This window comes from Camellia sinensis, chromosome 8 (genome assembly GCF_055761805.1).
Source record: "Camellia sinensis isolate YWXY chromosome 8, ASM5576180v1, whole genome shotgun sequence".
NCBI lineage: Eukaryota > Viridiplantae > Streptophyta > Magnoliopsida > Ericales > Theaceae > Camellia > Camellia sinensis.
In genome coordinates, this window is record NC_138968.1 from 188,692,325 (window position 1) to 188,704,759 (window position 12,435).

Here is a 12,435-nt window from a genome sequence, read left to right on the forward strand (position 1 = left end):
ATCTGATTCCCATCTTCTTTCCATCTTATACTGGCATTTAATCAGAAACTTTATCTCCACATTGAACGCAATCAATTATTACAACTTCAATGGATATTTTTTTTGATCGGCACTTCAATGGATATTTTGGCATTCTAATGTGTTTGATTCATGTTGTAGTGTGTTTGACCACAAACATCACCAAGAACACTCCTGGAAATTCAAGAAATTCCAAGAATAATTTCCAGAAATTCAATTGGGATAGGAAAGAAAGCTACTTTTACACGAGTCAACCCTCTCAGTAATGATTAGCATTTGCCTAAAGAAACAAATCATTATGTCCATGACGACGAAGTAACAGATTACAAGGCAAAAGAGTGGTCCATTACGACAATATATATATATATATATATTTGATAAATATTATGACAAAATATGTATTTTAGGTCTTCTAGATTTGTATCCAGCAACAACAATACTCTTTTTGACTGATAACCTAAACTGTCCCAACAGAAGCATTGGATTTTCAGTAATCCCGGTACATACAATGTGAAATTAGTACAAGGAAAAAAAAAATCACCATCACTCGGTCTTAGGAGGAAAATGGTTACCACCTGTGGCAATCTTGTAAAGATAAAATCCAGTCATGAGAGCACTGCAAGAAAAATGAAACACAAAGTGATTCAAAAACTCTGTTAAATGTGTGTTGAGGAGAATCCAACCATAAACTTGATACAGGTTAACTAACAAAGAAAGATATAAGCATGGTATGATCAAACACATCAGTGTCAAAGAAACCAAGAAATCATGCTAGTACAACATCACATGAATTGTAAATTTACTGAAATTTCTGAGTTGAATGCACTACCCAAAAATTGCAGCTTCGTATCCATGTGGAATAAATGCTTCTATTAGCTTATCAACCCATAACTTTTAAACAAATGGGTGTAGAGTTTCTTCCCCGGAAGAAGAAGCAATGATAGATAACTGAATAAACATAGACCGACATAACCCATTTCAGCACCAAATACCTTCACCCTAGTAGTTCTTCCTCAAACCCTTTAACCCCAGAACAAAATAATAATTCATATTTTAAGATACATAGACAGTTGATGGTTCCAGATGAGATATCAGTTTGCAGCAAAACTACACGGATTTACATGAGAACATCTGAACAATAAATAAGATTTGAGTGTATTTTAACTACTTGAAGAACTATATAAATATATGCCCTGAATCCTCTGAAAGGTTGGAGCATGGATGTGTGTAACAAAGGTAGTGGTTGAATATCTCAAAATTTTGTTTGAATATCTCAAAATTTGAGCATCAATATCAATGCTAATGGCTAATCTAAAGGCGTTGTAAGCAATCTTCAGTTGCTGCAATTCAAGTTAAATGAGTGCCATCGCTTCCCCTGTGGAGTATTGCAAAATGTTCACTATGGGACTCATTTAGCTTGAATTCTACATGATAAATGTTCAAAATAGATAGTTATATTTCACCAATGATAAAGATTTTCACCAAAGCTCAAATATCTACATGCATCATTGAACTTGCTATTATCTGTCTCATAATTGTCCACATCAACGTTCCCATCTCATGCATAAAGAGCTAAGGTAGCAAAGCGACATAAAATTGATAGAAACTCCAATATATCAAATGTTAAAGCAAAAAAATGGGTATGTTTTCTCCTCCAGTTACCTGATCCCAGCAACAATACCAGCTGGCATTATCTTAGAGGTCTGAGTATAGCGCTGTCCCATGACCCATGTGAGTGTGGCAGCACAAGCTGAATGAAGTTAGATAGATCAGTAAAAATAACAATTAAGTATAAACTGACGAATGAAAATTACAATGAACAAATCTAGTTATGTGTAAATTGAGAAATGAATTATGATGAGCATGATGACAAAATGAATGAAATGTTGAGGTTTCTTGCCTGCAGTTTTTTGTAACAATGCTAACATTAGCCTCACACAATTTTGAATATGTCTCTCATTTTACATCTTGCTTCCACAGTTTAAAATGGACAATACCAAATCTACAGCGAATACAGATGTAAAAAACTGCTCAAATTTCCAGACCATTGTTCTTGACAGAAGAATATTTGCAATGTTTCAATGCCCTTTTTCTCCTTTGAAAAAGAGAAATCTATAGTTTTTCTCTATTTGCTTGACTTGCAGATGACTTATCGTGCAAGGTTTGCTAGGTTTTAACAGGTTAATTATTGGTACACAAGAATTTGGATGTTATGTGAGAGGGTTAATACTAGGGATGTAATCAGTTTGGTACGGACGGTATTTAGGTAAAAAATTACACCGAACCGATAATGTTGGTTTTATTATTTTAAATACCAATACAGACTGCTTCTCACATCAAACCGCACCGAACCGAACCAATTGAAGCGGTTCGGTTTGGTGCGGTTTAATCGGTTTAGAATTTTTCAAACTTGAGCCACTTTTAAATATAATCATTAATCTATATAAAAATATTAAATTAGTTATTTGTCTACTATTTCAAACATATCCAATTCATCCATTTAATACATACTTTTTAATTCCTAAATTAACAAAAATAAAAAACCAAAAAAAAGTTTAAAAATACTAAGGTTTCAAAAATAATGAGTTAGAGTTAAGATTATATATAATAAGAGTTTACAAACTTAGGTTATAAAGATGATAAGGTTAATTAATTAAGGTTAATAATTTATTATACATATTAATATCATTAGATTATATATATATATATATATATATATTTAATACAATATATTTTGAAGCGGTCGGTTTCGGTTTAGATCGGTGCACAATGTGCTTAAACTGATACCGAACCGAAAACCGAAAACCGAAAAAAATCAAATTTAAAAACCGCACAGACCGATTCTTGTTAAAAAACAGACCAAATATAACCGGTTTGGTCCGGTTCAATCGGTTTGGTCGGTTTTTTCGATTTTTCTTACATCCCTAGTTAATACTTATGGCAAGCTGGGTTTCACCTGAATCTAAATTGAATGTTTGTTCAAAGCAAGCTGCTTATGAGTAGTACACTTTGAATGTCACATGGGACATATGATGTTGGGTTCTAACCTTTTCCTTTTTGCTAGGAACCTCATGAGTCAAAAAGAACTGGAATATATGTTAGTCAATCCTTTTCCAATTTACGCAATCTTTTTGGCTATGAGGGTAAATATTTAATTACCACAGAAGATGGCCCCGGCTAACTCTATGCTTTTGCTACATTGCAGCAAGATTTTCTTAATGGAGCATCTTTTTTTCCTTTTCGATGAATAGGTTCATTTCTCTGTACAGCACTTTAGCAGTACAAAGAGGTTACTTTCTCGAATCAAGTTTGCTATTTAAAGTGGCAATAAAAATCATGAATTTTATATTTAAATTGCCTATTGCTGTCAGAAGCATAGACTTATGAAATGACCAATTTCATAACATGAGGATCTAGATGAATCCTAGCTTAAGAAGAATGCACGATGTAGAAACTTTGAAACGAGAAAATGCCATCTAAAATGTTCATATGGAAAAAAATTAACGAAAATCATTCTCATTGTGGTGGCCAAAGAGCTTCCCTCTAGATGAGAGCTTTTAATGTTTCTAAGCAAATTCTCTTCAGTTGTGATAGGAAGGCCAATTCAGTGGCCAGCCTCAAATCTTTAAGTGTTCTTTTTTTATTTATTTATTTTATTTTTGTTGATATACCTCGAATCTGTAAGTATTTGAAAACTAATACCATAGAAAGCAAGAATCAATGCCATCACTATTTTAGGCAATCTAAGCAATGTGCATATATTTATAATTTTTTCCTAAATGCATTCATTAAGGTTTATTAAGAAGGAAAATCCCTCTGTACAGCAAGGTTAAGAGGGTACAGGTAAATCATTCCAGCTAGTGATACCTCATACCTTCCTATCTGGTCAATCAGTTTCTTGTCCTGCAGTTATTGGTACTAGATGAATTGGCTAAACAAGAATACAAAAGAAAATGGGAAAGAGGTGTGTGGAGAGAACACACATTTCTGGAATGCGTTTAATGAACATTGCCGATCAAAATTATATATATATATATACACGATACTGAAGGAAATCAACATATATCAAGACCAAATTTAGGGAGCCACAAATGACGGAAACTAAGACTTAATGAATGAATGATTAACCTGAAAAATTCACATAAACAAGTTCCAAATCTTACTACTATAATCAAATAATCTTATTTGCGCAACAGATCTGCCACAATAATTATACAGGCCTAGATCCCTTATTCACGTTACTGATCACAATAACAAGCTCTGCACTCCAGAAACACAAATAAATCTGTAACAGACTATGCTGATAAATTAGACCACCAAACATCATCAGTTCTCCTCTACCACAGCATAAATCAACTTTCCATCAACCATGTAAAATTCAAGCCTAAATCTTGATTACCATCTAAAACCAGAATTTCCAACAAAATGCAAATCAACTAATCATTAAAAAAAAAAAATGCTACAACAAAAGGGGGTTAAAGAATCAAATGTGGGATCTGTAATAGACAAACTATAAACACAACCCAGATGCAAGATCTAAAGTTTCTCTAATTATACTGTGATATCATAAATGGGTACTCAAAAGAACATCAATAATCATCAAAAGGAACATTTACATATACATACATATATACATATAGATGTAATAACAGACAATTACCAGTCTCCATAATCAAGGCTAGGTACGAGTTCTTCCGCTTTCCAAAAGATTTGAGACTCAGATAACCAGCAAGGATAAGCAACAATCCAGTGCCCGCACCTCCAGCCAAAGAAGCCGTGCTTCCTTTACTGGTATACCCCATAACTCCTCCACAAACAAGAATCAACCCATATGGGATTGTGAAGCAAAAATCGTGCATTTCGGCGAATTTGGTATTTCCAGAGATCGCGATCTTGAGGAGATGAACTAGGGTTTTCAGGTGTATGAGAGAAGATTAGGGATTTTTCAGGGGTCTATTTGAAGAAAGTGTCAACTTTTTCAACTGAATGGAAGCCATTTTGTTATAATTCGTGTGGTAGCCACGGTCAAAGTTTTGTTTGTCCACGTGTCTATAGATCATTCGTTTGATTGTGATAGCTATGGTCTGGTATTCATTACTTTATTAAAGTTGTCTTAGAAAAAAGAGAGTAAATGATTGTAATTATTATATTTATTAATTTATTTTTTATAAATAATTTAGATAATTAACGAAATAAATTTAGAAATTTTTGGTGAAACTCTCTTTTTAGACCTTTTTTATTAGGATAAAGGATAACTCAATTAATTTTTTTTTTTAAAAAGTCCTTGAATAGGAAATGCTTATCTTAATAAGAACATTTTATAATTTCTATTTTTTTTATTACAATATTACCCTTCTATATATACGTATCATACATTTGAAATATTTGAAATCTGAGCTAAAAATCTCGCAGAAACAAAATCAGAAATGAAATCGATGAAGACGATCTCAAAATTTGAAGATCTCGCGGTCGAAGATCTCTCACTTGGTCAACAATAGACGATCTCACCGTCGACGATCAATACTCTCAATTAAACGAGAGTTTCATTGAGATTTGTGACTGTTGATCGAGTTTTAGAGGTTTTTCTTCTCAATTAGGTATGCTGATTATTTATTTATTTATTTATTTTTGTTGTGCTTGATCTGATTTCGTTTGACAAGATCAGAGTAAAATTTTACTATGGTTCTATTACTCTGTTTTTTGTTTCAGAGAATGATTATATTGCTCTGTTTTTTGTTTGAGAGAATTAGAGTAAAATTTTACTCTGATACGTGCTCTGTTTACAATGAGAATAAAATTTTACTCTGGTGTTAGAATGACTTTTAAATTTTACTCTGGTACTTTTAGATTCAGAGTCTAACATTTTACTCGTTTTTCAGAGTAAAATTTTACTTTTATACAAAGTAAAATTTTACTTTTAGATTCAGAGTGTAATATTTTACTCGTTTTTCAGAGTAAAATTTTACTTTTAGATTCAGAGTTTAACATTTTACTCTTATTCAGAGTAAAATTTTACTTTTATACAGAGTAAAGTTTTACTTTTAAATTCAGGGTGGTAACATTTTACTCTTATATTCAGAGTGTAACATTTTATTCTTATTTCAGAGTAAAATTTTACTTTTATACAGAGTAAAATTTTACTTTTAGATTCTTTCTATAACATTTTACTCTTATTTCAGAGTAAAATTTTACTTTTAGATTCATGTCTCAAGTTGTGTTGGTGACACACTATATGAGCTGTCAATCTTTGGCAAACCAAATAGTAAAAATTAACTCTAAAATATAGTACAATGTTACACTAAACCACAGTAAAATTTTATCAATTCAAACTAAACACAAATTGACTTTTGGACTTATAGTGGCAGCAAAATTTTACTTTGATAGTGAAAGTAAAATTTTACTTTGATTGACAGTAAATTTTTACTGTTAATTGATTGCAGATTTGTAAAATGGTTCCACCTCTTATGTTGTTATGCAAGTATGGTGATCGTACCATTGTGTTCAAGGTTGTGTCAAACTGCACGTTGAAGGATTTAACTGATTTCTTAAGTTGTAAATTGAAGAAGTTTGACAGTTGTGGTCGCATATTGTTATCATACTGTTTGCGTGGACATTCGCAATGCATGATTGATGATGATTTTGATTTTCAGAATATGTTGTCACTTGTTTATCTCCTTAGTGTTGACCAGGTTTATGTGACTATTACTGAAATAGGCATTTCAAATGAAAAACATGGAGTTAGAGAATCAAGGGACGCCAGTGAATCCATCATTACTGATGATGAAATGGATTTACTCCCTATGTTTTGTCAACATGAAGAAAGGACTTTGTTGTCTTGTGGATGGATAAATGGAATTACTCATGTAGGTTAAAGATTTATTGGAGGTGCAAAGGATTTCTGGACTGCATTATGTAAATATATGTAACAACCCACATTTATGGCTTAGTCATGTTTGCATGCATTTATATGTTTTGCCATGTTAAGATTGTTGTAGCAACCCATGTTCATGTTGTAGTCATGTTCATGTTCATTTACATAACTTTGTCTTGTTAAGTTTGCATTCATGAATCTCGCCTTGCTTTGTGTTTTATGTGTTATGTCTTAATGTTGCTTGCATGCTTTGCCCCTTCCCTGCTATGTTAAGCCTAAGTTATGTTAAGCCGAAGTTATGCCAAGCCTAGGTTATGTTAAGCCTTGATCATTCCAAGCCGAGGTCATCTTCAGTCTAGAAGTGTCTTGGAACCCCTTTGTTGACCTCCATCTTCGCCTTGACATATTGGCCGAGATGTCATTATCTAGGCCGAGGTGTGAATCACCAAGGCCGAGATGTGTATTATCTAGGCCGAGATGTTACCTTTGCACCTGAGTGACCTTGTCCTGGAGTGGTATGACCTAGACCGAGGTGTGGCACATCTAGGCCAAGGTGTGGCACAGCTTAGTCAAGTGTTGTCCTTCCTAGCCGAGGTCATTGTCACCTTAGTTGCCGAAGTCCTGTTGTTAGCCGATGTCATCAATTGTCGGAGTGCCTTACCGAGTAGCTTGTTTGATACGCTTTGTTATAGTCTTGTCTTGTCAATCTATCACCTTTTTGAAGAGAACCAACCAGCCGTTGCCACGTGTCTGAGCTGAGAGTTAAGTCAGCCGGTAAAGAGAGAAAACCTATCATTTTGTTATATCTTTGTTTTGAAGAAGAGAGAGAGGCTTTAGAAGATGGAGAGGAGTTCTTGAGAAGAGGTAGATTTCCAAGCTTGATCCCTAGAGATCGAACCGTTAGATCCGTATTCTAAGGTTAGATTCTTGATCTACCCATGTTGTTCTTTATGTTTATGTTATTGCATTGCATGATTGAATATGATTTGTAAGCCATGCATTGTTTTGAAGCCCGGTTTTAGAAAGAGAAAATAGCATTCATGTGTTCTTCAAGAAAAGTTATGTTTTGATTCGAAGGCTCATGCTTAGATCCATGTTTTTATGTTTGTTTTCACATGATTTTCAAGTATGGGTACCTAGGTCCATGTTTTCGAACTCATAGCATGAAATCTCAGATTTTGTAAATAAAGAAGTTATGATTTTAGCATCCATGTTCTTCATGATCTTCATGTTCATGTTCTTCCTGTTCTTCACGGGTGGAAACCCAAATCTCCAGACCTCACTTCCCGAGGTGTGGTCGCCGAGATCACGCTTACCTAGACCTCACACTTAGGCCAAGCATCGAATCTCACCTTGGCCTATCTTGCATGATCACTTACACCTTAGTTTGTCTTGTGCGCACCTCGGCATGCAGCCGCATGCCGAAACCTAGGTAGCCACACCTCGGCCAGGAGGTGTGGGACCTCGGCAAAAACCTGGTTGGTACCCAGCATGTCTCCCTGACATGTAAAACAGTGTTTTGACTTCCAGCATGTTTTCCGAGATCATTTGCATGCATGTAAGACTTGTTTTAAGAAGTGCATTCAGTATGCTTTGCCATGTGTTTGTAGGACTTGGACCTTTGCCTTGATCCCGACGTCTCAAGAACTATGTGAGTGGTATTTCTAATAAAGCTATGTTATAACGTTTTGTTAAAGCTTCGCTTTGCTTGTTTTGAAAAGTATTGTTAAGCATAAATGATGATCCCTATTTTGTATATCAAGTATTAGCCTTGTTTTGGATGACATTCTTGGGAAGTCTGTATGTGCTGGGGGACTCTAAACTTTTGTAGCACAAGTCCTCCCATGCTAGGGGACTTTAAGCCCATGTAGCATCATGTTTGAGAGATATTTGTCATCGACGGTCTATGAACGGATGGCCCCACCGACGGTCTGTGAACGGGTGGATTTGTCATCGACGGTCTATGAACGGATGGCCCCACCGACGATCTGTGAACGGGTGGATTTGTCACAGACGGTCTATGAACGGGTGGGTTTGTTTCGTCAGGAATGTCATCACCCCATGTATTATGTAGATGTTATTAAACATCCCAAGAAGATTTGAAAGACCAAGATTTGATTGATGAACTTGATCCATCCCATGTTTTGAACAAGCTATGATATATGTATTGTTTTGACAAGGACCTCGGGAATCATTCATTTAACCCCTTTATTACTTATACCATTCACTGAGTATCCAAGCTCACCCTCCCTATGTATATATATAGGTAACAATGTAATAACCCACATTCATGTCTTAGTCATGTTCATGTACATTTGCATGATTTTGTCTTGTTAAGCTTGCATTTGCAGACTTTGACTTGTTTTGCCTAAGTAAAGGTACCTGTCTTGTTTTGTGCTTATGTGATTTGCCTAAGTGTTGTATGCATGTTTTGTTCCTTCCATGCTATGTCAAGCCTAAGTCATGTTAAGCCTAGGTCATGCCAAGCCTAGGTCATGTTAAGCCTAGGTCATGCCAAGCCTAGGTCATGTCAAGCCTAGGTCATGCCAAGCCTAGGTCATGCCAAGCCTAGGTCATGTTAAGCCTAGGTCATGCCAAGCCTAGGTCATGTTAAGCCTAGGTCATGTCAAGCCTAAGTCATGTTAAGCCTAGGTCATGCCAAGCCTAGGTCATGTCAAGCCTAGGTCATGCCAAGCCTAGGTCATGCCAACACCTAGGATCATCTTAGAACCACTTTGGTGACCTCCACCATCACCTAGGCATATAGGCCGAGATGTCGTAATCTAGGCCGAGGTGTGCATCACCTAGGCCGAGATGTGCATCATCTAGGCGTCCTAGATCCTTGATCCTTGCACCTGGTGATCTTGTTCCGGGATTGGAATGACCTAGACCGAGGTGTGGCACATCTAGGCCGAGGTGTGGCACAGCTAGGTCAAGTGTTATCCCTCCTAGCCGAGGTCATTGGAACCTTACTTGCCGAAGCCTATGTCCTTAGCCGAGATCATTACTTGTCGGAGTGCCCTTGCCATCTAGCTTGTTGAGTACACTTTGTCATAGTCTTGTCTTTTCACTCAGCCACCTTTTTGAGGAGAACCAACCAACCGTTGCCACGTGTCCCAGCTGAGTGTTAAGTCAGCCGGCAGACCTAGAAATGTATCATTTGCTATATCCTTGTCTTAGAAGAGAGGGAAACTCTAGGAAGAGGAAGAGGAATTCTAGAGAGAGGTAGATTTCCAAGCTTGATCCCCAGAGATCGAACCGTTAGATCTGTGTTTTAAGGTTAGATTCGTGATCTACTCTTCTTATTCTTTATGTTGATCTAATCGCATTGCATGATCTAGCATGTTTCATGAACCATGCATTGCTTTGAAGTTCGGTTTTAGAAAGAGAAAGTGATATTCATGTGTTCTTGAGGAAAAATCATGTTTTAATCCGAAAGTTTGTATCAATATGCATGTTTTCGTGTTTGTTTTCATATGATCTTCAAGTATGGGTACCAAGGTCCATGTTTTCGAACTCATAGCATGAAATCACAGATCTTGTAATAACAAGTTATGATTTTAGCATTCATGTTCTTCATGTTCTTCAAGGAGGAAACCCAGATTTCCAGGCTTCATTTCCCTAGGTATGATCACTGAGACCACTCTTGCCTAGATCACACATCTTGGTCTACCTTGCATGATCACTTGCACGTTAGTTTATCTTGCATGCACACCTAGGCTAACCACTGCACACCTAGGCCGACCATGGTACACCCATGCCGGCACCTTGTAACACCTCGGCAGGCAGCTGCATACTGAAGCCTAGGTAACCACACCTCGGCCAAGAGGTGTGGGACCTCGGCCAAGACCTCCTGAGTTCACCCAGCTAGGTCGTTTTAGCCTAGATCATCTCTGTGCATCCATTCCAGGACCTGGTTGGTACCCAGCATGTTTTCCCTAGATGTTTCCAGCATGTTTTCCCTAGATATTTCCAGCATGTTTTCCCTAGATGTTTTCCAGCATGTTTTCCCTAGATGTTTTCCAGCATGTTTTCCCTAGATGTTTTCCAGCATGTTTTCCCTAGATCATTTGCATTCATGTGAAGCTTGTTTTTAAGAGTGCATTCAATAGACTTTGCCACGTGTTTGTAGGACTTGGACCATTGCCATCCCGACGTCCCAAGAACTATGTGAGTGGTATTTTTAATAAAGATATGCTCTTAAGGTTTTGATAAAGCTTTGCCTTGTTTTGATAAAAGTATTTGTTAAGCATGAATGATATCCTTATTTTACGTATCAAGTATAAGCTTTGTTTTGAATGGCAAGTTATCAAGTGAGCTTTGTTTTGATGTCAATCTTTGAAAGTCCGTACGTGCCAGGGGACTTTAAGCATTTGTGGCACAAGTCCGTACGTGCTAAGGGACTATAAGCATTAGTAGCACACATGTGAAGTCCGTACGTGCTAATGGACTATAAGCATTAGTAGCACACATGTGAAGTCCGTACGAGCCAGGGGACTCTAAGCTTTCGTGGCACCTTTGTTTGTTTTGTCTAGAATGTTGTCACCCCATGTTTTAAGATTTGACGCATGTTAAGTATGTAAGTTTTGTAAGATCAAGTTTGATGAACAAGATTTATCTCATATTTTGTACAAGCTATGATAAGTATGGTTTTGACAAAGATATATTATGTATTGTTTTGAAAGACCTCGGGAATCATTCATTTAACCCCTTTATTACTTATACCATTCACTGAGTATCCAAGCTCACCCTCCCTATGTATATATGTAGGTAACAAGCAAGAAGTCGGCTACGCCGAGATGTGTATTTTGCAAGATGTATTGGATGCATGTTATGTCGGCAATATTTACGTCGACAAACCTTGAGGCTTATGTATTTTGAACATGTCGGCTTGAAAAGCCTTTTAGTCAAGATGTAATATGCATTTTATTTTGCTTATATTCAAGTTGTAAAGCTATGTAAAGATGTATGCCATTTCATTTGACTTATGCACAGCTCTTATGGACTAATTAGATTTGTATATATTGCTTCCGCACATGTTAGCCCCATATGTAATACTCTGATTGTGTGTTGTCACGACCCAAACCCGGCCCTATGGGTTTAGCACCGTAACCGGCCAGTAATCCGAGATTACCGAAGGCCTGCTTAACAGTAATACAGTAAAACAGAGTACAGGGCCTGGCGGAAGCCAATACAGTAATTAAACAATGTCCAATGAGCTGTGACAGTCAGTATGCCAAAAAGATTTTTCATGCATTCATACATAAACAGTACAGAACAGTATGTACAATATTGACATCCATTCAAACTAGGGACTCAACCCTACATAACAGTACAGAAAACATTCCGTCTGTACAAAACAGTACGGTCTATACAAAATTTACAGTCACACAGTACAGGGACCTAATCCCTTGATAACAGTACGGTAACACTCGGTCTATACAGAACAGTAAAACAGTACAGAAGGGGGAATTGTAAAAGACCCCTAAGCCTTAACAGGTAGGCTCGGAACCTCGCAGTGAGGCACATAGGCTGGCTTGACAAAA

At 36.6% G+C, this 12,435-nt stretch overlaps 1 protein-coding gene across 1 annotated transcript; it reads right to left on the reverse strand.

Annotated features, from left to right (window-relative positions):
* Nucleotides 1-364: 364 nt before the first annotated feature.
* On the reverse strand, nt 365-5,008 carry LOC114292932 (protein FATTY ACID EXPORT 5). The gene is made up of 3 exons (XM_028236942.2): nt 4,679-5,008; nt 1,681-1,768; nt 365-634 (listed from the first exon to the last, which is right to left on the reverse strand). Exons 1-3 carry the CDS (start codon nt 4,875-4,877, stop codon nt 562-564), a joined length of 360 nt encoding a protein of 119 aa, XP_028092743.1. The 5' UTR covers nt 4,878-5,008; the 3' UTR covers nt 365-561.
* Nucleotides 5,009-12,435: the final 7,427 nt, after the last annotated feature.

What these genes read in the sequence shown, in the direction of transcription:
- LOC114292932 (XM_028236942.2), bottom strand. Translation starts at nt 4,877, where the DNA reads ATGCACGATTTTTGCTTCACAATCCCATATGGGTTGATTCTTGTTTGT. An exon ending in AGCCTTGATTATGGAGACTG is followed by an intron (nt 1,769 to 4,678) that starts GTAATTGTCTGT and finishes AACTTCATTCAG; the next exon opens with CTTGTGCTGCCACACTCACA. An exon ending in GGTATTGTTGCTGGGATCAG is followed by an intron (nt 635 to 1,680) that starts GTAACTGGAGGA and finishes TTTTTCTTGCAG; the next exon opens with TGCTCTCATGACTGGATTTT.